Below are 27,374 nucleotides of genomic sequence, written 5' to 3'. Positions count from 1 at the left end.
TCCAGGCATCGCTGCCCCAAAGGACAGACCTGTTGCTATCTGCCATCACTCCTCCGACCCGCCTTTACGCGAGGAGGAGACTTTTACACTGAAGCGCAGGCAGCTCTCCATGATGTAATCTGTGCAATCTCTGCCTTTGCAAGGAAAAGCAGCCTCCCGTTGGCCAAAGCGAAGAGTCCCCGCCTGGGCGCTCCACCCGCCCCCCCCCGCCCCCCCCCCGGGTGGCTCATAAAAGCCCCGAGGCAGAGGCAGGGCAGCTTTCCCAGCCCCTCTGCTTGCAAAGGTGACCCAGGGACAGGTGAGCTCCAGCGAGGGTGGGGAGGCAGGCTCGGCCGAGGGCGGAGAGGGCCGGGCTGAGCCGGGGGTGCCCGGGGGAAGGCGAGGGGCACCCTGGCCACCCCCACCTGTGGAGCCGGTCCCAGCTCTGCCAGGGAACCGGCCAACTCCTTCAGCGGCGGGTTGGGCGGGGGGAGCCCCGGCCGGGGGTCGGGGGGGTGGGGGGGCTGCAGCGTGCGGGGGATGCTCAGGGGAAGGGGCCGGCCTGCCCCGGGGGGCAGCGGGGGCGAAGGGGAGCGGGGGGGGGGGGGGGGCGCTGGGCTGCCCGGGCTGCCGGGGCCGCGATCAGCACCACGGACAGGGCCCGAGCGGCGCGTCCCGCCCCGGGGCTGGGGCGGGAACCGGGAACCGGCACCGGCAGCGGGCACCGGGCACCGGCACTGGGTACCGGCACTGGGTACCGGGCACTGGGTACGGGGAACAGGCACTGGGTACCGGCACCGGCACTGGGTACCGGGCACTGGGTACGGGGAACAGGCACCGGGTACCGAGACCGGGCACCGCGCATCGGGTACTGGGCACCGGGAACGGGCACCGTGCACCTAGCACTGGGTACCGGGAACTGGCACTGGGCACTAGGCACCGGGAACAGGCACCGGCACTAGGCACTGAGTACTGGGCACCAGGCACTGTGTACTGGGAACCGGCACCGGGCACAGGCACCGGGCACAGGGCGTCAGCACCGAGCACTGTGTATGGGTACCAGGCACTGGGCACCGGCACAAGCAGATCTGGGCAGGACTCTCCCCGCCCGATCCCCCCTCCCAGAGCCTGCAAAGCGCCGCTGGAGGGCTCACGGGGGCCAGGGTGAGTCCAGTTCCAGAGGGGACAATAGGAAGGGGTGTCTGGGGGGGACGAGGAAAACGAGCTGGGAACGGGAGTGGACACGGCCCCAGTCAGCCCACACAATGCCCAGTGCTGGGGCAGAAACCCCCGTGCCGTTTCACGGTCCACTGTCAGGGCAGGTACACACAAACGCCAAACGGAGAAGGGGCATTGGGGAGGCAGGCTGCGACCAGGAAAGTTGGGATCTGGCCGAGAGCCAAGGGCTGAATGCGGTGGAAAGGGAGGTTGGAATAGATTTATCTGCTTTCCCAAAGAGCGCTGACAGCCCCATGTAAGATATGCTCACAGCTTCAGGCTTGGGGTAGGGCAGGGACTAAAACAAGTCAGGAAGCCAAGAATGACTATATGAATCTGAATGTAATTAGTCTACACTAGCCATCTACAGGATCAAAGCTTTATGCTGACAAACTCACAATTACTGTTTTGAGAATGGGGCTGACTGGTAGCTCGTGTATAAAGTTGTTCTTAAAATTCTATAGTTTATAGGAGAAATAGGATATTTCACCAAGATGCCGTTGGGAGTAAATTCTTCAATGAGCAGTTATTTGAAAATATTTTTCCTCAGTAGTTTATCCTATCTGAATACTCAAAATTTGTCTGGCTTTAGTGGTACACTTAGGGTCCATTGGTAGACTGTGTTATATTTAAGTGCTCAGTGGCTATATCATAGTGGATTTGTTCACAAAATGCTTACCTCCTCAAAAAAAAAAAAAAAAAAAAGAGTGGGATCAAATTAAACAAAGTTTTTCTTCTTAAATTTTGACAAAATTAAAACAACAAAGTATTTAACTGGCGCAACTCAGAAATTTGAACAAATAATAATAAAACATTTTTTCCTGTTTAGATTATTAAACCATGGATATAATTTAGAAAATAAAAAGGATAAAATGTTAAAAGTAAAATGTTTGAGCACTTTGGAAATAAAGCATTTCATATCGCTATTGTCAGCTGAAGTGATTTGCTGCATTGGTTTTATCTCCTTTCTTGGAAGACTATTCACTAAATGAATCCCTATTCATTGAAAATTCTCACCCAGCTCTGTTAAACATATGTTTAAATACTTTGCTCAACAGAGGCTCAACAAGGCATTATAATCCAAGGCTCAGACTGTCTCTGTCTCCTGTCTTTACATCTATATTTTTCTTAAGTAATGTTGGTCTCTGAGAGGAAAAGGAAACAAGCTGTTCTCCATTTTAAGGAAATTCCTATTTGCCGTTTCGGCATTAAATATTTGTGAAAAAAGAAAAACACTTGAAAGTTGATATTTCCTTTAAGGCCTTGAATATACACACAGCCTTCAGAGATAAACATTATATACATTGAACAAACTAATGGTGGAAATACTCGGCTGTGGAATTTGAATAGAGAGGTGTCTTTCTGTTATCTGTCTGTAAATCTTTTAACATCTTCCATCAGTTCTGTGTCCACACAGTGACTCAGTTTGTGATCTTTCTTCAGTGCAACATAATGCTGAAGTTCCGTTTTTGTCGTGTCTTGCCTCTTACAACATCAATATAAGGTCTTTTCCCCTTGAAGTTCAGCTGTAAAATAAGGGCAAGAAATCGTGTTCTTTATCTCCTGCCCCAACCCAAGCATGCAAAAGAACTTGAGGAGAAGCCAGAAAATTATATTGCACCAAATACCTATTCCTGCTTTTATGGGTTTATCTCCACATTCTGGGAAATTGCCTAATCTGATTTCATATTCAATATAAAAAAAATATTAGGACAGATGATATCATATCCTCAAAGCTAACTAAATTTTATATTCTGCAGAATGTATTGCTTAATCAAAGTCACATTTCGTTTAGGGCATTTTTTGTCACCTTTTTTTTTTACTGGCAATCTTCTGTAGATCTCAAAACAAATGCATCTCATAGAAGGATACAATCCTGTCTCTTTTCTGAGAAATCCTAACACAGAGGTCTCTGAAGAACAGGGGATTCAGGGTAAGATCCAAACTTAATTCAGTTTAATTCCTGACCCTTAAAGTATTTAGCAAAATGTGTAAACTGGAAATCAATCTGGCAGGAGGTTACCACATTGCCTGCCAGAAGGAAACATTTTAAGTTTTGCTAGAAATAAACAGTGTATAGATTTCTGTTATTTAATTTTGCTAAAGGCAAGATCCTCCTTCCCCTTTCCTCTTCCCATCAGAGAGACAATGTGTTCCAGTCTCTGGGCTCTGTATGCCTTGTACAAATATTTGTCTGTGCGTCGCCTGCCACTCCAGTAATGAGCTGCTTTTCCACTGCAATCATGGCATCTGGTAGGGTTTTAGGCTGTGAGTAGCTGGGAGACTGGGAGGTGCTTGGGAATCTCAGCAGGAAAAAGAGAGTGGATTTCAGATGCAAGATCTGCAACAGCTTTCGAGCTTGGATAACCATGTCGAGGTTCTTCTGGTTTTGGCAGAGATTTGTTCAGCCCCAGACACCTGAACTTGGCATGCAGACCTAGGCACTGTGCCTGCTCCAGACACCTGCATTCACATGCAATTTTGCATTCAGCCTCGTTCAAACACCTGCATTCATGCGCACTCAATGAGTGTGTGTCTGCGTGCGCCATGGTCCACCACTGCACTGCGACACCGGCATGGTCCTACCTAACCCGATTCTCTCCGCAGGACAACAGGAGGCAGGGGGTCTGGCTCAGCCAGGCATTTTAAGCACAACACTTCAATTTAAGCACCTGCATCCAGCCCCAGTTCAGCAAACACTTCAGCAGGATTTAGGTATGCAACTGAGTCAGGGCCAGAATGAGATCTTAAGGAACAACTCTGAGCAAAGAATTCAGCTTTTCTGCTCATTGACATCAATGGGAGTTGTCTCCGTTAAGACACTAAATTCAGACCCCTCCAGAGCAATCCATTACTAGGAATGCAAACGAAATAAACCTCCCGTGGAACTACTCTAAAGTCTTGATAAGGACCCCAAGCACAGAAGAGATGAAAAGCAGATGATAAAATTGATGTAGACATTCTGTATAGGCAAGCCGCCCCTCAAAGGCTGCTCTGATCGTTGTGCAGCCTCAAAGTGCATCATTTTTTAACACCTCTTTAAAACTGAACGAGTGTAGAACAAACGTTAGTGTCCTGGTGGGATTTGTAAAACAAGTCAGCATACTCCTCACCTGAAAATAAGTAGGAGTGGGGTTCCAAATTAATTGGTAAATTCTATTAAAATGATCTATACTTAGATGCTGAAATATCTTTGTAAATTGTGACCCTAGTAAAATAGATGCTGGGATATTACTTTAATACAATTTCCTAAATTTAAGCCTAGGGATGAAATAGCAAAAGAAAAAAAAAATAGCTAAGGAACAGTTAATACAATATTCGATATTGATATTTGTGTTTGAATATCCTGAGGCTGCCCAGGATATCTGGAGTCTTCAGCACTCACTGAGATGAAAAGGAATTGCCCTCCAAGCAGCTTTGAAAATCCTAGCCATAGTTCCCTGCTGACAAATCAGGACTGAGCATGCATTATCCTGACTCCTGTCTGCACAGAAAGCATCCAACCCATGCCTTCAAAGAAGCTCAGTACTGTAGCTGTAGATTTGACTCTGCAACAGGGAAAAAAAACCTTTACTGCCACATTTTTGTTTGACTCAGCAGAGCCTTAAGCACGCTACTAGCTTGGTCCCTGTTGTACTACTTGCATGAATAGGGCTATTCACATTCTGCAATCATTACACACTCACACCCTGACTCCAGCAGCCCTTATTTACAGAGACCAGATGGCTCCTGCAAGTTTTGATTGTGAGATATGGCCCCCTTCCTGGTGTATAATGAGTATGGAGTTTTTAGTTTTACCTTGTTTATAAACAGACCACACAGTTGTGCGTGTAGTAGTGCAGCTAAGGGTCAGCAGCAAGATTTTGCCTTCAGCAGCCTCGAAGCTGAAAGGGGAGGCTCCAACAAGTGTTGCCAAGCAAGGATTTTTCAGATGGGTTGCTGATTGATGAGGGGAGGAGCTGGGTGGGTTTTGGTTGCATGATTACTTGTTTGCTTTTCAGATGCATGTTTGCAGCCCTGCAGAATCTTGCATTAATTCAAGCCCTACAGCTACATCACCACAGTGAGCAGGATGAGCAGCCTGGCTGCATGAGACTGTAATCTCTTTGGGGCATGGACATTTTGTGCTGTGTTTGTTCAGCACTTAACAGAGTCTGTGACTGAGGCTTGGGGTTTTTATGAAGTGCAAAGAATAGACATTTCATGGTACAGTCTGTGGCTCTGCATGTGAATGCATGGACATGTAGAAAGCCAGCAAAGCCTTGTGTGTCCTACACAGCATCACAGTTCAGGATGGAGGGGAGGATTTTGCCTTTTAATCTGGAGATCAACTCAGAAATTTTCATAAAACAAACCTACACACTAACTTACACAATATGAGGCCCCACTTTGGGAAAATACAAATGCACTGGCAGAACCTTCAGCACTTAACTCCCACAGGAATCAAATACATGCCTAAAGTTAAGCACTTGGCTGAACTGAGGATTAAAGGATGTTTCCATAATGTTATGCAAAATCTTTTTATCCTGTGTTACTTAAGGGTGTACAGTCTTCCCAAGTCGTGTTCAGAAACAGAACACCACCCTGTGATTTTCCAAAGCATTTAGTGTTTTCAGGTGCCCGACATGACATATTTCAATTAGTCCAGATTTTCAGGGACCGCTAAGCTTCTGCCTCTCTCATAATCGGTCCCTTTTCAAAGTGTCTCAAACACAAATATAAGGTTTTAAAAACTGTTAACCTCTTTTGAAAATCTAGAGCCATGATGAACAGTCCACCTACAAGATTCCAGCCCAGATGAATATTGCATGGATTCAAGCCCCCCAAATCAGAAGCAATAGTCAGTACGTGCTACCATAAAATGACAATACACCCTGCCATTAAACTAGAAAGGAGAGTTTCTCTTAAGAAGAAGGGGAAAATTGCACAGCTCCCAGGGAGAACAATTGCAAATATTTTCAGTTAAACTCACAAAGTTATTAATGTTGTGGTCTGTAATTCTGTCTAATCAAATACTCCGTTGCTCTGTGTTGCCAGATGAATATACATGGAGAAATCAATGACACAAAGCAATAGAAAACCTTACTTAGGATCTCCCATTCGGTTAAGATGTCATCATCTGGAAGGCAAAAGCTCCAGAAAAGGGCCAAATGCTTTGCAGGCTGCAGACTCAGACTTTACAGTGGATCTAGCAGAAGCAGTGAGAATTCCTCCTGAGCAAGGAGAGCAAAGGACAGTTCAGACAAGCCTTCTCTGAATTCAGAAAGCACCATCATAGTCTTGAATGTTTAACGAGCTTATCAATTGCTCATATAGGTTGTTTAGACTTGCTCAGAAATAATCTATATTCTGAAAGCACAGGGGACAGAAGGGAAGTTACCCTGATCCCATGGCCAGGTGCAGCCCCTGCTCTCCAGATCACACCATGATAAGGGAGCAGGGGGAGAGCTGCGCCCTCACAGCAGCTGCATCTGGCTCTCGCGACAGTCACTGTCCCCAGCTGGTGACAGGAACAGGGACACGCTCTGCAGGAGAGGACAAGGCTCCCTCCTGCTCTGGCTTGGCTGTGCAAACAGCCTGGCAGAGGTGAGTTGTGAAAAGGTGGCTGTAGCTCGCTGATTTTACCAGTTTGTCTTCAGCGTACTGTACTGCCCGAGGCACAGCGATAGCTAAGAACCAAACCAACAAAAGAGAACAGTTTGGTTGAATTTTGCAATCCTAATCTTAAACTTAAAGCTATTCCTAAGTAATGTGCCTCAGATCCCTTTTCTCTAAAAATGGACATCGTGATACCCATTTCACAGGAGTACCAGAAGACCAAATTAAGTGATATTTGTAAAGCTCTGGAGATCCAAGAGCAAATGGAACTAGAGAAAAGAAAAAGGTTATTATCTTGTCATGTTTGGCCTGGGAGGAAGATTATCCATCTATCTTGCCAGACCTATTTATCGTCTTATTTTCTCCTAGCTTATCTTTTATCATCTTTCTAATCCACTCCATCTAATTCAGCCAACATTTTATTTTAGCACAGTTCTCACTACATGCTGATGAAGGTGTGTTTGGCAACAGAGGTATGTGCAGATTTTACATAACCCGACAAGGTGCAACACAGGTAGGTAGAACAATAGATGCCAATGAGTTCACAAGTTCCAAAAATAAATCAGCTGATTTTTTTTTTTTTTTTTTCTGGAAGACAGGTATTATATTTTTCTGCTGGCCTATCAATGAGGGAACAGGTTTGAAATAACTCCTTTTTCTGAATTTTGACAGAATGGACTCCATTCTGTGTAACGTACACTGATCTAAATAATGCATGTGTTCTACTCCCTGTGATGCGTGTGTTTGATACACATGCACACACAAAATACATATTTAAGTGGATGTAATGTATGAAATAGGTTTCTGTGATGGGAAGTCTGGGATGCATCATTTTAATCATGCAGGATTCTAAGATAAATTCGAGGTGGACTATGTTTTTCAAGTATTGCTTATGATTTTGGCTGAACTGACTCAGAGAAAACAATGAAGTTCAAGGGCTTCCAGTCCCTTACAGGGTTCAACAACCAAATCACAGCATGCTGGAGATTTTTCTGAATACCAAACCCCCTTGCATTTTTCCTTTTCATCTATAATCAAATGGCACTTTCCCCCCCTTGTTGCTAGTGAATGCATTAGGGTTTAAACTTTATAATCTCCAGAGCCGTTTCCTGGAATAGATGGAAGCGGAGCACTTGGTTAGGGACAGCCAGGAGGCTGGGAGAGATGATTACCTTCAGGCAGTCTCAGTGGAACATCCCAGGGTTCCTACAGGCACAGCCTAATGCGGGACTTACAATGCTGAACAGACTTCCATTATGGGGGCTGGCTATGTTGATGCACATCCACACATAGAGAGCTCCTTGTTAAAATGCACACCAGTGGCTCCAGAATACAGCAGCTCAGTCGGGGTTCATTAACAGCAGAATCATTCCAAGGGACATTGTTTCAGAGAGGAAAGAATTTCATTTCTGTCAGGATTGGGTTTTAGTTGCATATAGCCTAGAGATTTTGCTAAGGATTGTGTTGAAAGTCTACTTAGACGGAGACTGGAGCTTGCTTGTGCAGCCATGCTGAAGGCTTTAGTAGGGTTAACTCGAGATGTGCATGCAGCATCTACCACAGTGGGACCCCAGCTTACATGGGAGCATGTTAAAATAAATTTGTATTAAAGAGGTGCCTTTAAAGCGTGTGTATACTACGGGAATCGGGAGCTGACGTGAGAATTGCTCAGCTATGTGTCATAGACTCAGCACTGCTAATGGAGGATCTCTGCCCATGACAGTAATGGGAGAGCAAGTGTGCTTTGTTCTGCTCTCAATATTCCCTTTCGGCAGGCACACCAGCAATTGCCCAGACCTGCGCAGCTTTTGAGACGGTGAAGGGCTGCTGTGATAAGGAAATCTCAGTCCCTTTTAATCAGCAGGTATTAAATAAACAAAATAATTACCACTAATAGATACAAATGGGTTGCTGCACAGCCTGAGTGTCAACTTTCTCTTACTTATTTACCAGGGACCATGCACTGAACACGCAAGACATCTAATGGTTTAGTAATACACTGCAAGTAAACATCTAATTACCAGGTCTAAGAGGGGAAGGAATAAAAAGCAACTAGGATGAAGCTTTCAGTCATCATAGCTTTGATTTCTTGTATGGAGTCTTGCATGAAACATGCTGGTAGCTCTCATCTCACATGTATGCCACTGCTTCTCAGGAATAAGCCTGGTGCCTGTTCATTCACTGCTCAGCTCTTATTTTTAAAAACTACTCTCTCTGAAAGGGCTGTCTTTTTTTTTTTAAAAAAAAAAAAAAAAACAACCAAAAAAAAAAAAAAAAAACAACCAAAAAATTGTACAGCAAAAGGGACAAAATTGCTCCTCAACAAAGGGGCCTATCAACAGCCTGTCAATAATGTGCCAAAGGCCAGAACCTGCCTTTCAAAGAGGCTCTGCAGCCTCGATGTATACTTTGAGAGCAATTAAGGGACGTGAGCAACATGATGATTATCTCATGGGTGACATTTTCATTGGTTCTTTGGGAAAAGAGAGAGATGGGTTTGAGACGGCTGTGATCAATGTTCATCCCAGTCCCACATAAATGACAGAAGAACATGTGGTAGATGGGCCTGGAAAGCAAAATGCACAAGAAAAGGAAGGAGGGGGGCGGGGGAAAGACATGATGAAGAAAGAAAGATTTTTAAATCCTGGAAGCTGAAAGGAGCTACAGTGAGAAGTAGAAGAACACAACCTGGGAAATGAGAGTGGGAATGTCAGGAGGGCTGGCAGATCTCCAGAGGCCGGGGAGAGTGGGAATAGGAGAGGAAGGGACTGCAGGATTCCTGGCGGAGAAGTACAGAAAGAAGAGGGGAACGGATCCCCCTGAGTGAGGAGAAAGTCCAGAGAAACTGGCCTAGACATGTTGTGCATGCACAGGGAGAATCTGCTGTAGGCGCACCACAATGCCTCTTCCTTTTCCCATCATGGACCCTGTACCACTGGGCAGCATTGTCCCAGACCAAGCCCTTGGTGTCACGCACCTTGTTGATTTATCAGGTCACAGTTGCACTCCGAGCCTAAGGAAGGAGGAACAGAACACTCCCAGACAGAGACTAACGAGTTGTTTTAGGACAGAAGTGGAATTATGATTATTCTGCTTTTATATCAGCATATTCCCATCAGTGTTGTCCACCTATCCTTCCTTCATCCCTTCTGTCTTTGTGCTGCAGGTACCAACAAAAGCCCAGAGCTGAGAGCAGGCAGGAGTGCACAGAGGCAGACTGCGTTGGATGGGAGGTGAATGCTGTTTGGGTGCAGAGACATGACTACACGTAAGAACCTCAGTCCAGATGATCCCACCCAGACAGTAAAGGCAGAGCACGGTGCTGTATTGCCCTCTGGCATGGATGCTGGTGCATGCAGGGGACCAGTACAGAAGCAAGTGCCAAACAGAAGCCCAGATGTCGCACCTGCCCAGCTGTTTTGGGGCTAGGCAAAATGTTTCATGGAAAACACATACGCAAAAATGCAGATTTGGTTGCACTATTTCCCCAATTTTCTGAATTGCTTGTTTAGGAAAACAAATTTAACTTTGGCAGAAGAAAATGTTGCTTAATTTGCTAGAAAACAATCTCCTTTCTGCTTTTCATTTTATGAAAAAATTAAACATGTTAATGTTGAGCAAAAGCAAAATTATTTTTTAAATATTTGGAAATCTTCCCTGTCCTAAAATATACTGTTATATTTCCAGCTCCTATCTTCTTCAGTGGTGCGTATAAGCATGTATACACATTTCTGTGTGTATCGCCATTTATACACAAGTGCATGCTCACATGCTGTGCAAACAATTTCAAGCAAATCCGACAGACATGAGCTTCTGCTCTGCATTCTCCGGGATTGTCTTTTGAAGAGGATCTTAATAATAAAAATAATGTTATGTTACTAGTTAAACATTGGGAATAACTCTCCATCATAGGCAAACTATGCTGAAGATAGAAATCAACTGACATGTTCACTCTGGAGGAATCCCCTGGGGTACCAGCAGAATGCATTAAGAGTGCATTTCTCCAGCGAGCTGTGATGGGAAGAGCACAGAGCAAAAAAGAAGGTAAAGTGGTTAAAAACAACTTGTATTTTTAGACCCCAGTCTCCCACAGAAATCTTTGGAGATGCTGAGCTCTCCACTTCTGAAAATTTGGCCTCTTATTTGCAGGCAGAAATAATGTTTTAGAAGCCCAGCTGAGAGACCTGTTTTTTTTTTTTTAAAAAAAAACCTGTCCATAATATTTTTCTCTAGACCAATTTGCTGTCCTGATAATTAATCTAGCTAATAGCTGTTTTGTTTTTTTTTTTTTTTTTCCTTCCTCAGCATTTTTGCTTTTTGTTAACACAAGCAGAGAGAACATGAAGGAACAATCTCTCGAAGGATACAGACTGACAGCAATATTGCCATCTGACTAAGAAGAACTCAGACATACGCATAATCCTCAGGAAGATTCATCTCCACCCTCCCAACAGACCCTGGTGAGAGCCCTTGAAGTGGTAATTAAAGTCTATTGAGTGGCAACTGCACCTGTTTAGAGAGGAGAGTGCGGTAAGAGGTGCACAAAGGGAGATGAGCAGCACCGAGAGGGAGCCTGTGAGAGAGGAGCTGCTGGAGGTGGGGAAGAAGGGAAGTGGAAAGAAGGGGGGGAAAAAAAAAAAAAAAAAGTGCTTGTTGGAGAAGTCAATCCAATAAGATGTGCATTTCCTATTCTTCCCTTTATTTGCTTTCTGCACCCCTTGACACACGCAGCCGGCTTCTACCCCACTCTCACACCCACTGATGGAAACTCCAGGGGGTTTTCCCCAGCCAGCCTGAGCCCTGGACCAGCTGCTCTTCTGGTGTAAATCAACATAGTTCCACTAAAGTCCTTGTGGACTCGAAATCAGCTAGTGCTCATTTACACCAGCTGAAGATCTGTCCCAGTGACACTCATTAACAGCAACCAGGCTCCTCAGACTGGCAGCCGGGACATGCCAGTTCTTGTCTTTTTTCCCTAGAAGAGAGCACATCCCTTTGTGTTGGCTTTGTCACCCCAGTGCAAATCCTACAGCATCTGGGAGGGGTAAATCAGAGATGTTTCTAGATTTTGGCAGATGTTTCTGAGAGCAGAGTCTAGGCAGAAACCGAAGGAAATGGAAGAACTTAGAGAGGTACAATGCTGTGTTACCAGTACAGCTGATGGTTTTGCATACATGCATGGCTCCAGGATGTTCTGACCCGGTGCCACCTCAAACGCCCCCAGAATCACCCCACGGTGAAGCCGTGCAAAATGGACTCATTTGTAAATACTACTGGTTGCTGTGGATTTTTTCCATGCCCTTGCAGTCCACCACTGGCCACTGAACCACAACTGGCAAACCACTGCCCAGTGAACTGACACTTTGAGTCAGATTTAAGGGCCAAATTCTGTGGTACTACAGAAATAGGACATTTCTGCTGGCTTCAGTAGGCCAGTGTTGACTTGTGCCACTAGGTAATTGCACATTGATTTGCTAATGGCACAAACCAGCAGATTAACTGGTAATACAATGTGGAAAGATGGACATACAAAGTGATAGAGGGAAATCCTCCAGTGTTTGAGGAGAAGAGTAAGAAAGAGAGGACATTCTTTGGTATAGAAATCTGGACTGCCCTAGCAACCAGGGAGCCAGAGACCAGCACTGCATAGTGACCTAAATGCATGGTCTGGGAAAATTGTCATCCTGAGCCCCACGGCTTGATAGCAGAAATCCTGGCTCCTTCTGCCATAATTCCAACTTCATCTCTGATGCCGGTAAACAGGATTTCATGCTGTTTGTCCTACTGGGCATTTCAGATGAGGCTATAAAAACTTAGTCAAAGACCGTGACAATTGCTTTGTTTTGGTTTGGTTTTTTTTTGTAGAAGTAAATAATCATTCCTTACACACCACATATGCACATGCACTACTGAAACCTACTCATTTCACTCCCTTTATCCAACCTAAAAATGGCTTGCTTTCTGTGGTACTACACATTAGCAAAGGCGCTATAGTAATATAAGCCATCCCTTGTCCCTGCAATGCTGTATGTGCCCCAGCAATCAACTGGACTAAACTAGGATTCCTGGGGGTAAGAATAGAAGAGGAAAGAGGTTCATCCTGAGAGCACCCTGAGGCTGAGCTGAGCAAATGATTCAGGCAGAATAATCTGACTGGTGTTTGCAAATTTTTCTCTCTCACTGGACTCAATGGCAGCTCGTCCCCTGTGAATCCCTGACCTTCATATTCTGCAGGCTGTCTGGGATTGCTGAAATAAACCACAGGACTTTTTTTTCCCACTCCCCGATTGTCAGAGCACACAATTCTGGTGTAAATGTTGTTGCATCTGCTTCCTACAAATACTATTAGCAATGCCTCTGTAGCATGTTCTCCTGATAGCTCTGCCAGGAAATGCCTCCTTGTGAATGAAGATAGAAAGGAACATGCATTCAGCAAACGCCAATTCCTTTGGCTGTTCTGGGTGGGATTTGCAATTAGTCGGGTATCTGATCCAACCATTCAGCTACAGTTAATGGAGACAGACAGAAATCTCTGGACAACAAGTGAACCTAGCAGTCAAGTCGTGTCTTAGAGTGAGATTAATTTTTGCACCGACTGCAAAGGGAGCCTACATGACTCACAACACTGAAAGCCTAACTGTTAATAGACTAAATTTACATGAGAAGAATCATACCTAAAATACCTTGCTTGCCTCCTAAATTCTAGTCTCGTGCATTAATAAAATCATTGGGTAGATGGATGCCATGTGATATATCACCTCATTTCTATCTTTTTGCTCCCAAACACTTCTCTCATTTTTTCCTTTCAGCCCTCCTGTTCCTCTGCCTTTTTCTCTTTCCACCTTCTCTCTGATTACTGAGCAGCTTTTTAACTTTTCCATCAATATGTCTAAAGAGCATTTGAACCACTTTGTTCCCCCCTTCTCTCCTCCCTCCAGTTCCAAGTCAGGCAAGCTCATCGATCAGAGTAGCTCAGGAAATATCTGGTGTTTTGTTGTCAGGATGATAATAACATTGCAGTTGTGAATGGGCTGCTGCAGGCCTGATCATGGACACCTGCAGGGTTTGTTTAATTGCATTTAATGACAAATCCTATACAGAGGAGCATTGCCAGAGAGATTTATTATCCGCCAAAGAGGCAAAGCACAACAGCTCAAAATATAATTTGCACTGAGCATTTTTCCCCCTGCCTCTCTTTAAACCATTGTAATAAATAACAAATCGGGTAAAGTGGGCAACAGCAGCCTGAGAAGGAGGTGGGGGGGCAGAGGACAGAGATTGAAACCAAAGGAAATAACAGCAATAAGGCCACACTGTTCTTTCTACCATCCCTGTGGTCTGGTGTATAGGAAATACTGTTTGTTTAATTTACAGCCTGGAAGTGCAGCTGGGGATCTCTCCGTGACGAGCCAGCCTCTTCTAAGATAGCTGGAGGCTAAGCTCTTGAGTCCCCACTCTTTCTAACCGGGCTTTTTTCACCATGTTCTGTAGCTAAGTTTAGATCCTATCTATATAAACAATTACGAAGAAACTACAGCGGCCTCTCAGCGCCGTGGGGTTCATCTGCCACAGTTACAAGGAGCCGTAAGCTTCCACATTGTTGAAATCTCTGGGACAAACTAGAAGTGGCAGATCCCATCCTGAAAAATATCACATTGAGAAATATGGCCCTACAGAGACAGATCACGCTATTTGAAGTCTAGACAAAAGTCTCGCACACCTCTGAGCCTGGAATTTATGTTTTCTACTAAATACCTTGCTCCAAAAAGGGAATGCGTGTGTGTAAAAACAGCAGAGGACCTCATCCCTTGCTCAAACTGAGCAGCTACTTCTTCTGTCTTGATTATAATGTGATCGTTTAGTGATAATTTGTGGCAAATCTCTCCCTGGACCTGGTGTAGCACTGTGTCAGGCAGCATTGTTCCAGAACAAGGACTGTAAACTGTACAGTGTCACCTGAAATTACAGTCCAGGTTAGCACTTCCCAAACCATCTTCTCTCTCTCGAGTTCATTCAGCTTTACAATTCATTCTCGCTTCTCATTATCTTTGGCAGAATACTGAATTGTCCTGGGCAGCTTATTTCTAAAAATTGTCTCACCTCCCAAAGCATTTTCATTTGAGAACACGCTGTGGTAGGGCAGGGAGGAAAATATGTGATGATTTAGAGGAAATGCCTTGGTTTAGGAAATCCAACCCCAGAGTAAAGCTGTATTCAGTGTGAGCAAAGAGTGCACACTCACTATTGTTCCATTTTATATTCAGATTAAATTTTCTACTTTAAACAGTGCACCCCGGGAAGTTTGGGGATGACAGCAATCTTGTACCACAAAATACCACCATTCTGCAGTCTTTGGTCTCTATTTTAATGTAGGTAGCAGTCAGCAGTTGGCAATGTCATTACACAAACACAGTGTAAGGTAACACCTGGACTGCAGTTTTATCTGATTTCCTGGACAATTGCAGTATTGCTAATATCCCCTGTTAAATAAGACCACCTGGACACCCCCCGGTATCAGCTCTAGCTATCACAAACACACTTGCTACCTAGGCTAGCACAATGGACTGTTATCTCCTGAGCAGCACAAATCCCCAGATTGAAACAACCCACCTGGAGTTTGATTAGAGTGTCCATACAAAGCACATATGTTTTTTTAAAAAAAAAAGACAGAGGGAGGGAGGGAGGGAGAGACTGGACGGCTCTCTGCGAGCTTGCATGGGGCACAACCTCTGTCAGCAGCAGCAAACCCTCTCCTTTTGCTGAACGCTCTTTCTCCTGCTATGAAAGGAGCCTTTCACCACAGCAGCTCTGCAGAGCTGAAGCTGTTGAAGGATACTTTTGTTTCTTTCACTTTTTTTTTTTACGACTGCTTACAAAAGTACATTTAACAGGCTTGCTTTGGAGTTGGGAAGGATGCCGTCCCTTGTCTGATTTCAGCGGCTGAGGTAAGTAAGCCTCACTTGGACAACGGCAATCGAAAGGCATAAAGTAAGATCCTGTCCATGGATATGAGCCAGCACTGTCCTTTCACACCTTATTCATGCCATATGTGAGGTATTAACAGAAAAAAGCTGGGTAGTGGAAGCAAAGCTAAACCTGGGGTGAAATAAAGATTGCTCATCAACAAATTCAGAGGAAAGGAAACAGCACAAAGATTTTGGTTTTCTTTCTTAAATCAGTCTCTCAGTAGGATTCCAGGAAACTTGGCACTATCATTATCTTTTTCTTTGCTAACTGATTCCTTTTCTCTAGCATTCCTGAGTATATATTGCATTTGCTTATTTTAGACCAAAATACAACTGAGAGATAGACAGGTTGACAGCCCACTCCTGGAGAAGTTATCATAGGATAAGGAAATAGGAGACCCTGCTGAGCCCTGATATCCCTGAAAAAATATTACCCGAATTTTCATAGGCATATATAGTCTCCCAAGTGAGAAAATGGAGCAGAAACTCATAGGTACAGCCACAAAATTGGACAGATTATTATAGTGAGATTTGACACAGTCTCACAAAGAACGCTGTTTTGTTGTTTTTTTTTTTTTTTTTCACACTGCAAAGGGCAGCATCCATCCCTGAAATGAGAAACAAGTGTCGAAAGAATGAGAACAACCAAGGAAGGATAACGAAGAAGACATGAAGGAGGATGTCTCTAAGGAGGAAACATTGCTCTTGGTAGTCTGGCTCTGTGTGGAAGACTAGTGATTTTGTTGTTCTGATTTATAGAGGTGACAACAAATCATAGCCTGCCATACAGCACAGACCTGCACCTTCGCTGGCAGGAGCCGGGCTGCCCATGGAGAGTCCTGTCTGCAGTGCAGCTGCTCTGGACCTGAAAGCTAAGTATGTATTCAAGTGCTTTGGTACGCTGGAGGTTGTATCGTCACTTATTCTGTTCTTCAGTTCCCATCCCCTTTAAGTCAACCAAATTTGAGCTCTGAGTGAAGCAACAGAAATGTCGGTGAAGAATCAAGTTGTGGGGCTCATCCTGCAGCCCCGAGCAGCCCTCCCTAAGCATGGCACTCACCCACTTTAACATCAGCACAATTTCACATAGAAATCAACTATTATTAAGTTAGATGTCTCACTCAAAGACCCCACAAAAAATCTCTGGCAGGGAAAGGACTCAAAACACCAGCTGCTGAGAGCATGGAGGTCTGCCGGGCACTCAAAGACCCTGCTTGTGTCTTGATGCCCGGAGGGGATTGTTTTGAAAGTCTAGCCCTTTGCTTCCAGCAGGGTTTTAAAACACAAAAAGAGCAAATTTTCAATACCACCCAGAGCCTCTATTCTCAAAGGTATTTAGGTGTGAAAATGAAACTCCTGAATCCTGACGAGGCCAGTGCTAAAGGTAAATACTGAAACGTCTCTAAAAATTTGGGTTGTTGGTGATGTAAAGCCTTTTCTTTGCTTTTTTGTTTTTCTTTTTTTTAACCTAAACAGGATATGCTCAGCATTGCACCCTTGTCATTGTTATGGCATATGTGATTTAGGAACCTAAGTTGTTTTGGCTTTGCCTTCGACTAGGTCACTTAGGTTGAAAACAGAACCCTACTTGGACAATTACCTGTAGAGGTGGTGCAGCAGAGCACCAGGGCATTGTACAGCAGATGTCTACAAGGTGAAGACAGCCAGCCCGCTGACCTCCACAGCTCCGTGCTTTGGAGTTTACAAACTTCCTTTACAGTCCTTGAAGCCAGTCAATAACATTCAGGTTCCTCATCGCTACTAATACTTCCTTGTTTACAGCTGGAATTGAACAGCAGTTGCAAATCCCAGGTGCCGTTTCCTATGTGTCTACTGACATGTTGCAACTTCTTATGCCAGTCTCTGCCTTATTTGGTGCCTCTGTGAAAGGAAATAGTGATTCTTGCCTTTCGGGAGGATGGCTAACTTAGTTCTCTGTCTAAAAGCCTGTGTGTCCCTCATTGCTTTTGTATTTGAGCACCTTATGCCATCACGACTCCTATGAGGCAACCATGTGTTACACAGGAGAACTGTGGCAGGGGATAGAGGTGGTGACTTACCAAAACACACAAAGGCAACTGGTGACTCCACAAAAGCAAACTGAGCCTAAGGTTTAGGTCAAAGTCTGATGCTTTTGCTACCATTTGCCTCAGAGCTCGTCTTTTGTCCCTTCCGTTTGGAAGAGGAAGGGGTCTACAGATACTATTGCTATTATCATCTAAGATAATCTGTGAGGCAGGAGCAGAGCAATGCTTATCCCAGGAGATCTATTGCCAAAAGAATTTAACAACTGTACAAATTGCTGTCCTTTGATGATGCATGAAAGAAAAGATCCATGTATCATAAGCAAGAACGACTCACACTCCCCCTCTCTTTTACTCCCCCACTGATTTATTAAATCTACAAAAATTCAGAGGGCAGCAGTGCAGCCATTAATGTTGAAATTGCCTGGCTGGTGTCTAATGTAAATGAAACTACATTGATTTAGTGTTACCCAACACGCCTCTCCTGCTTGTTCATCTTCTGCAGTCTGATCAAAATCCTTCCTTCCAGGTAGCTGTGGCCTCATGCCCTATATAAGCACAGAAAATAATGTCATCACAAGCCTTAATGATGAAGGTAGTTATAGGACAGAAGCCCCTGCAGCAAGTTGGGTATTGGGTCATTGTTCCTGCTAATGTTGTGGTGCCATTTCTTGCTATTTTTAGAATTGTTCCCTTTGTACAGCAAATTTTTCATGTAGTTGCTTAACTATATAGAAGATCTTGTCTTTACTGGACCTTGTAGCAAGAAGCCACTGTCCTCTGACTTCTGGAAATCAGACAAATCCCTAAAAGCTGAAGAGATTGATAAAAATTTGGTACACAGCTGCCAGCAAACCTAAATTTAAACTCTGAAAAAATGAGGATCTCAACTCAGTCTGCTGCTAACCCTTAATGCAGTGACAGACTGAGCACAAAGACCTTGCAGACAATTTTGCAGGCATCTAAATTATCTGCTCACAGTTTCAGAAGCAGCTTGGGGATTCAGTAAATCAGCATGGGCTTTGTTCCTAAATTATTTATATGCCTTTGGAACTCTTAGCACAAATCCAAACTTCTCCACTTTCTGAGAGAAGAGATGTGGAACAATGGACGAAGGACTCTTGAGCCTTTCATGCTAAAAATGTTCCAAACCATATATCTGAGCCCCTTTATTATTATCTACTTTGTATATTATGGTCGTCCCAGACACATTAGTATGGATTGAAGCTCTCTGGCTTTGGCTGCCATATAAGCACAGAAGATGTAACCTGTAAATTCTGAGTTTGCAGTCTAAATAAGCAAGACAGATGATGAACAGTTATTATTCTCATGTTATTGGCAGGGAAATAAGACACAGGAAGATTAAATGACCAGCCCAAGGTCACAAAATGAGTCTCTAGCAAAGATGGGGTCTCAGCCTAGATTTCTTAAGTCTCTGCCCAATACTTTAGCCATCCATTCACTTGCTTCTTAAGTACCCTGTCATTATTTCTATGAAGAAAATTATGCAACTCCTCCAGCAGCCAGTACTGTGTAATTCAGCTTGTCTGAAAGGGAATATGAAATGGCAGTTTCAAAAAAAATTAACCCTCCTGCCACACAATCTGGCAGCCCTGTCAAAACGTCTCATTTTTTATCTTCTCTTCCTCTGGTGGGTATTTAATTTCCCTCTGTATTCTCAGAATACTGGCTGGGGCTTTATCCACACTACCCTGCAAAACCTTCACAGGAGTCTCCAGGGCCTTGTGGAGGATGTATTCTGTAGATGAGGGACGTGATAGTTTTGAGCCCTTCATCTCTATCCCAGGTGTTCAGATCCACCCTGCGTCACTCGTCGCTGTCACTTGCATAGGAAGGTTTCCTGGCAGCCTCTCCGACAAGCAGCAGTGGCTCGAGCTCAGCAGGACACGAGAGGCACCCCTGCATACAGTCACCCCTTGCAGTGATGCATCGCTCAGCCACACTTTTTAGCTGGGGTGTCACTGGTGGATCTTTCACTCCCAATTGTTGTGTCAGTGGAAGCAGGAGCTGCACCTCTGACGCCAGCCAGGTTCAGGAAACAGTCTCCACCCTTGGGTGATATCTCCATCACCCCGGTGCCCTGGTTTGGGGTACTAATTCTTGTGGTGGTGAGCTCAGTAAAAGAAGCCAAAGGACACAGGAGAATCAGTGTGACAAAGGAATTTGAGTGCCTCTGGTTCCTGCCCCTCACATGGTCAAAATCCAGCCCCAGACCCTTCAGGCTGATGCAGCTGTAGCCCATCTGCACCAGGCGAGCAGCATGCCCCCCCCCCCCCATTCAGCTGCCTTGGACTTCCCAGACCAAATAATCCATTTACAGCTGTGTTGGGGCGAGGTATCGAGGCTGGAGCACGTTTTATAGTCATGGATCTACAGGGAGAAGTTGTTGTGACACTACTCCTTGTGCTCTTTATTCTCTCATTACTAAGCAATTTCTTTATTCACGGAAAAACCACTTTCATCAGCTGCACTTCTGCCCTGTGATGTTTCTGACAGCCCACCCAAGAACTGGGGGCAGGCTCTGATGTAAATTTGGGACCTAAAAAGCCTACCTGGCGTTCCGGTGAATTCCATATGCATTCTACGGAGGGAAAATTAATAGGAAGCTTTAGTTAATAGATACTTCAGATAAAAGTGCGAGTGCATCTGATCACCATAGCAACATGAAAGAGCCAGCAGGGAGAGGAAATGTCACTGTGTCTGTGCCTTGACCTGCAGCATAAACAGCCTAAAGTGCTGTGGATTTCACACCTGCATGTTCGCAAGTGGGGACAGGGATGTGTACAGGTACACAGTCCTGCACACACACAGCCCGCTCACGCCTTCAGCCGTTAGATATTTGCACAGTGCGCCCAGACACACACGTGAAAGCTCACACGTTAATATTAAAATAGACCAAACTCATTGCTGACAGCCATTTACTTACAGGAACGCGATTTTTAGCTCGTGACCACAGGTGCGTATTCGCACATTTGTGTGCAGAGGGGACATGGGAATACTCTCACCTAGCAAACATCCCAGCACACAGCCGCTCCTCCTCCTGTCCCAGCGTGCAGGAAATTGCGCTCGCACAGCACGGACAGGCTGGAGATGCTCAAGGTACCTTCGCTCCTTTTCTTTTCGAGCATGAAGCCGCCGCATCCCGGCGCGCATGGCACATGCAGATGCCACACTCGCACGCAGCGTCAGACCCTGTGTGGGAATTCTGCCACGGATACTTGGGCTCTGGCTCTTGGGAGCGCTGAGCACCTGCTGCTCCCATTGACTTCAACAGCTGCTGAAGTGAAAATTAGGCCCACGCTGTCTGTTATGCAAAAGCAGTTTCTTAGCAACAAAAATGATATTCTGCGCGAAGGCAACATGCATTAGCAGGATAATCCTAGGTAATTCCAGACAAGACCTAAATGGGTGGATGGATAGATGGGCTGAATAATAATAATGACAGACGGCATAATAATGATGGAAATAACGAAGCTAATCTTATTTCCCTGGGAAAAAAAAAGAAAAAAAAACAGCTATAAATAAAACACAAGAGAAACCCTGTGCCAATTTCCCCATATAAAGACTAGACCCACTTAAATGCAACTTATGCCCTAAAAATAGGTTCTGGTAACTAAAGCTTCACTCATCTAAGCTAGGCTATTTATTGCCTTGAGTATTTTTCCCTCAGTCCAGTCATGTATTATCGTTCAGGAATGGAGAAAGCAGTACATACTGTCCTATGGCAGGGATCAAGGGGAATAAATATGTGTTTGCTGTTACGGATAAGCCTCTGCTACCTCCAGACTTATCTCGTCCAAGGCAGAAAATATGTACTTTAAAACGCTCTACCAAACCCAAATTATTTACTACGATTAAAACGACGTCAGACCCGTGTTGTGTCGCCATTGTATTTTGAAGTTCAATTTCTTCAAGGCACTTAGCAGAAATAAAACCTCCCACGAAATGCACACACGCTGTAAATTTATAGAAAAACCTTTACAGCCCAGGTCGCATCCGGTTTGCGGAGAAAGGGAGACCCCCGGGCCACCCTCCCGGGGCTTTCCGGGCGCCCTGCCACAGGGACCACGGTCCTTCTACTGTCCCCGGACCACGGTCCTTCTACTGTCCCCGGGCCCCAGTCCCTCAGGGCCCGACGGCAGCCGGACTCCGGGGCCGGGCCGCAGCCGCCGCATCTGCGAGCGGGGCGGGGGGAGGCGGCGAGCCCCGGGCCGCCCCTCAGCGCCGCCGCCGCCATGGCGCTCCCTGCCCCGGCGGGCCGTGCGCTGACCCGCCGCGGGGCGCGCTGGGAAACGCAGGCTCGGCGCCGCCGGGATCCGCGGGGAGGGGCCTCCCGCCGGCGGGCGGCGGGACTACGCGTCCCAGTGTGCCCCGCGAGGGGCGGCCGCACGGCTCGCCGGCTCCGCCCGCTCCGCACTGCCTGCCGGGACGCCGAGGCGCCGGCGAGCCGCTCCCGCCGGGCCGCGCCGGGCCTGAGACTACATTTCCCATCATCCCGCGCCAGACCCGCCCCTGGGCCCCGCGCGGGCGCCATTTTGTTTCGCGTTCCAACCTAAGATGGCGGCTGGGCGGAAAGGCTGAAGGTTGCTGTGCTGAGGTGAGGGGGTGTCTCGCCGGGCGCCTCCGGCCCCGCAGGGCTCCTCCCCCCGCCCCGGGGGGCCGCCCTCGCCCATCCCCTGCCCCAGGCCGAGCTGGGGGTGTGGGGGAGCAGCCGGTCCATGGCCAGGAGGTGGCCGGTGCGGTCACCGCGGCCCCCGTCGCCATGGACCTGCGCACAGCTGTGTACAACGCGGCCCGCGATGGGAAGCTGAAGCTGCTGCAGAAGCTGCTGGGCAGCCGGAGCCGGGAGGAGCTGGAGGCGCTGACGGCAGGGCCCGGCGGGGGTGACGGCCCCGGGGGAGGGAGCACCCCGCTGCTGATCGCCGCCCGCCACGGGCACCTGGAGGTGGTGGAATATCTGCTGGATCACTGCGGAGCCCGCGTGGAGGAAGGGGGCTCGGTCAACTTCGATGGGGAGACCATTGAGGGGGCCCCGCCGCTCTGGGCAGCATCAGCAGCCGGGCACCTGGGGGTGGTGCGCAGCCTCCTGGATCACGGCGCGTCGGTGAACCAGACCACGCTGACCAACTCCACTCCGCTGCGGGCGGCTTGCTTTGATGGGCACCTGGAGATCGTGCGCTACTTAGTCGGGGAGCGTGGTGCTGACCTGGAAGTAGCCAACCGGCATGGACATACTTGCTTGATGATTTCGTGCTACAAAGGACACCGGGAAATTGCACGTTACTTGCTCGAGAAAGGGGCTGATGTCAACCGTCGGAGCGTGAAGGGGAATACAGCCCTGCATGACTGCGCCGAGTCTGGCAGCCTGGAGATCCTGCAGCTACTGCTTCGCTCCAAAGCCCGCATGGAGAAAGATGGCTATGGCATGACTCCTCTGCTAGCTGCCAGTGTCACTGGTCACACCAACATTGTGGAGTACCTCATCCAAGGAGGGCTGCAGCAGAAGGAGGAGGAGGTTGCTGGGAGCCAAAATGGGACCTGTGCATCAGGTGGGAGCCATCAGAGGTGCTGCGGCGCTGGCAAGGAAGCTCCTCAGGGCTGCGATGAAGAGGGGTGTGAGGGATGTTGTGCCTCAGCTTCCAGTCAGGATGAGCAGCAGGCCCCTAATGTGTTCTGCACTCGAGAGGCAGCTGTGGAAGCGCTGGAGCTGCTGGGCGCTACGTTTGTGGATAAGAAACGTGACCTTTTGGGAGCCCACAAGTACTGGCGAAGGGCGATGGAGCTTCGGTGTGAGGGCGGGCAATACCTGCCTAAACCTGAGCCCCGGCAGCTGGTGTTGGCCTACGACTATTCCCGGGAAGTGAGTTCGCTGGAGGAACTGGAAGCCTTGATCACTGATCCAGACGAGATGCGCATGCAGGCGCTGCTGATTAGAGAGCGCATCTTGGGTCCTTCCCACCCAGACACTTCCTATTACATCCGTTACCGAGGAGCAGTCTATGCTGACTCCGGCAACTTTGAGCGCTGCATTAACCTGTGGAAGTATGCTCTGGACATGCAGCAAGGCAACCTGGAGCCTCTCAGCCCGATGACTGCCAGCAGTTTCCTTTCCTTTGCTGAGCTTTTCTCTTACGTGCTTCAGGACCGCTCCAAAGGCACTTTAGCTACTCACTTGGGCTTCTCTGACCTCATGGGAGTACTGAGCAAAGGGGTCCGGGAGGTGGAGAGGGCTCTTGTGCATGGCAAAGACCCTGTAGTTGACTCAGCGCAGTTCACCAAGACACTGGCCATTATCCTCCACTTGGTCTTCTTGCTGGAGAAAGTGGAGTGCACCCCAGAGCAGGAACACCAGAAGCGCCAGACTATCTACCGCCTGCTGAAGTGCAGCCCTCGGGCAAAGAACGGCTTCACTCCTTTGCATATGGCTGTGGACAAAGATACCACAACGGTGGGACGTTATCCTGTGGGCAAGTTCCCGTCTCTCCATGTTGTGAATTTGCTTCTGGAGTGTGGGGCTGACCCAGATAGCCGTGACTATGACAACAACACCCCACTGCATGTTGCTGCCCGCAACAACTGCCCGCTGATCATGAGTGCTCTGATGGAGGCTGGAGCCCACATGGACGCCACCAATGCCTTCAAGCAGACTGCTTATGAGCTGCTGGATGAGAAGCTGCTCACCAAGAGCATGATGCAGCCCTTCAACTACATCACCCTCCAGTGCCTTGCTGCTCGCGCCCTGGACAAGCACAAGATTCCCTACAAGGGTTTCATCCCCGAGGAGCTGGAAGCCTTCATTGAACTGCACTAGGGTGGGAGAGCTTAAGTCCCCAGCCCTTCCCATCACCTGTTTCACCCCGCAGAGGTAGTGCAGCCTGAGATCTCGGGCCATCCTTGCCTAGGTGCTGAAGGCTGTCGCTGTGCTGAGATGGGCTGCAAGCTTTATCATCTGTCACCATCAAGCTGGCATGTGCCGGGGTAGGGGAGGAGGAGGCTCGAGAGCTCATGGCTGTCCCTCATTGTCGTCTTCAGGTACCAGATATCTCCAGTGCACTGTATCCAGAGAAGGCTGCAGCCCCTGCCCTTTCCCATGCCAACCGTCTTGTCTTGAGAAAGAAGGAAAATGGAGATTCCCTGGGACCTGCTGCCTCTCCCACTAGTGCTGGATTAACTCACGTGAAGCTTTGGAGCAGCTACACATCACACATGTGCTCTAGCCCTTCCCATTCCAAATACCGAACAGATAGGAATGCAAGTGAGGAATAAAATATCTTCCAACTAATTCTTTCCCCACCCCCTTCTCAGATTTGATACAGTACAAGTCTAACAGCCGAGTGGCTTGTGCTCTGCTGAGGTAGTTGCCTTGCATGGCAGTAGGGCTGGGTGTGCTGAGAATGTTTTTTTTTTTTTTTTCTCCCTTGGTTGGCCAAGTAGCAAGTGGTGTTAAAGGCCTGAGATTTCAATGATTGTGTATAAAGCTGGGTTATTTTTTCTCTTTTAGAGCCAGGCCCTATCTATGCTGCAAGACTTCTTCAATCCTGTAAGATATAGTAAGGTCAGTTCTGGTTATATAGTTTCATCAATAGATGTTGGTTTATATGAATGGGGAGGAAAAACTGCTACCTTAAAAAAACAAAATACTGATGTGGCGTTCAAGCCCTTAGCTTGCCCATTCTGCACACGTTCGCTCCCTTCCCCATGTGGAGGTCCTTGAGCTCCGGAGGTCAGCAGGGATTGAGCTGGACAGGGTGGAGGTGGCCAGATCTCAGAGCCGAGCCAGCGCACTTTGAACCATCTTTGGGGATGTGCTCCTGCAAGCCCTCTAGGACGGGAGGTACTTGTAGCATGGGTGGTGCTTGGGGGTGTTATTAAAGCAAGTGAGTGTTGGTGTCATGTTTGCATGAGGGTGGTCTGAAGAAAGAAGCAAGAAATGAAAGTTAAAGGTGCCTTCTGAGGTTTATTAATACCAACTGATTGGGCTCTGTTAATGATCCCATTCTGAAAGCCTACATGGAGTGGGTTGTTAGCATCTGGTTTTGGCTTTTGATTCTTTTTGCAACTTTACTGAGGATGGTGCTACTTCAAAGATTGAATTTGAAATCTCATTTGACTACTATTTGGGCAAGTTCCTTTCTTTAATTAGGATCTGCGCACAACATGTTTTTAAATCTGTAGTCTCAGGGTAGGTATTTGCCTCCATTAGCAGAACCCTCCTTGGTGGTAAACAGTCAGTGTTGGTAAACATGATGCTGTTCCAGCAGTTTATCTTGCAGGGGGAGTGACTGGGCTTTGGCAGCCTGTGGCTCATTTCTTGGCCCCAGGCAGAGTGGAAAGCACAGTTGGGGGTGAAGCAGCTGCCTCTGAGCTTTGGGAAAGGTCAAGACTGGGAGAGCAGAACCCTGACAAACAACCATGCACTATATGCTACTGAAGCTTCTCTACTTGTATTTATAAGCCAGCATATCCATATGCCTCAATAATCCTATGCTCTCTGCCCTTTAAATATATTGTAGATCTGCCATTACATTTTTGCAGTGTTAACTATAACATTTATTTATAAAGCGAGGAGGTTTAACTTTTATTGAGATGTAAAGTGCAGAGTTAGTATAGCTACATTCTTTTTTTTTTTTTTTTTCCTTTTGGCTGAAACCTGAACTAAACTGCAGGAATGGAATTTGTTAATTTGTGAGCTGATGAGCGCTCTTAACTTTAAATAATAAAACAAAAAATGGCTGCTAGAATGCAAGTGCCTTGGACTTCTTGCTGGTAAGCCTTTATTTTCAGCTTGTTCCCTACGGATGGTACACTTGTGGGTACAGAAATACTGGGCGTTTACAATCAACAGGTGTGATTGTTTCATTTCATCTGAATTTACTCCTGGGAAAAGCTAATCTGTACTGCAGTTGCAAATGTTTCCCCTGAAAAGGGGTGACACTGACACTGAAGGGACATCTCTATATACTTTGCCTTATCTTTTGATGTAAATGAAGCAGTGTGAAATGATGCTCCTCTGTTGACTCAGATATTACCTGCCTTATATACTGTTGGGACTGTGGGCACAGCAAGCAGAAAGAGGGATGCAATGTGGTTATCGTCAATTTAGGTTTTCCAACCCCATATCTGTCAGTGGGAGGTCAAAAGCAGGCAGAGGAATTAAAGGTACTGGAGTTAGTTCCACACAAGAATTTGGATTTTCCAAAGTGCTCAGCCTTCTCCGGGGAGGGTGGGAGCAGATGGATAAAATATTTGAATGTTTGTCCCTTCATTGATTGCTCCATCCTCAAAAAGAATTCTTGATGGTTTGATCAATGTTGTGGACTTCGTGCTAGATAAGACATTTAAGCAGTGTCTGCAGTTCTGTGGGCCTTGCTTCTCCCGTTGAAGTGGTGTAGGTGATCTCCAGGCTCCAGGGGAGCAGCTGGCACCGCAGGTACCAGAGATGGGGTGGCCTCAGGGCTGAGGCAGCGGCTGATGGTTCCTGGCTGTGGTGCTCTGACTGCAATCCCATCCCGCACCCAGAGCTGCTGGGAGGAGGGAATTCCTCCACGGCTGGGATGGGGAAGCAACT

The 27,374-nt window shown here is 46.8% G+C and overlaps 1 protein-coding gene and 1 long non-coding RNA gene across 3 annotated transcripts; both read left to right on the top strand.

Moving 5' to 3' along the window:
• The first annotated feature begins 227 nt into the window (after positions 1 to 227).
• LOC116962005 lies at positions 228 to 11,303 on the top strand. Of its 2 annotated transcripts, XR_006165521.1 has the most exons (4): positions 228 to 298; positions 9,962 to 10,063; positions 10,708 to 10,839; positions 11,101 to 11,303. It is a non-coding gene; the product is annotated as an uncharacterized LOC116962005 (long non-coding RNA). The 2 variants fall into 2 exon arrangements; XR_004407307.2 differs by lacking the exon at positions 228 to 298 and having other exon boundaries at positions 7,590 to 10,063.
• Positions 11,304 to 22,356: 11,053 nt separating this feature from the next.
• FEM1A (fem-1 homolog A) lies at positions 22,357 to 26,547 on the top strand. The gene is made up of 2 exons (XM_032994657.2): positions 22,357 to 24,671; positions 24,839 to 26,547. Exon 1 carries the CDS (start codon positions 22,569 to 22,571, stop codon positions 24,615 to 24,617), a length of 2,049 nt encoding a protein of 682 aa, XP_032850548.2. The 5' UTR covers positions 22,357 to 22,568; the 3' UTR covers positions 24,618 to 24,671; positions 24,839 to 26,547.
• The last annotated feature ends 827 nt before the right edge of the window (positions 26,548 to 27,374 follow it).

This window comes from Tyto alba, unplaced genomic scaffold (assembly GCF_018691265.1).
Source record: "Tyto alba isolate M040663 unplaced genomic scaffold, T.alba_DEE_v4.0 Super-Scaffold_20000042, whole genome shotgun sequence".
In the NCBI taxonomy this organism is placed as follows: domain Eukaryota; kingdom Metazoa; phylum Chordata; class Aves; order Strigiformes; family Tytonidae; genus Tyto; species Tyto alba.
This window is presented reverse-complemented; position numbering and strand designations above follow the sequence as displayed.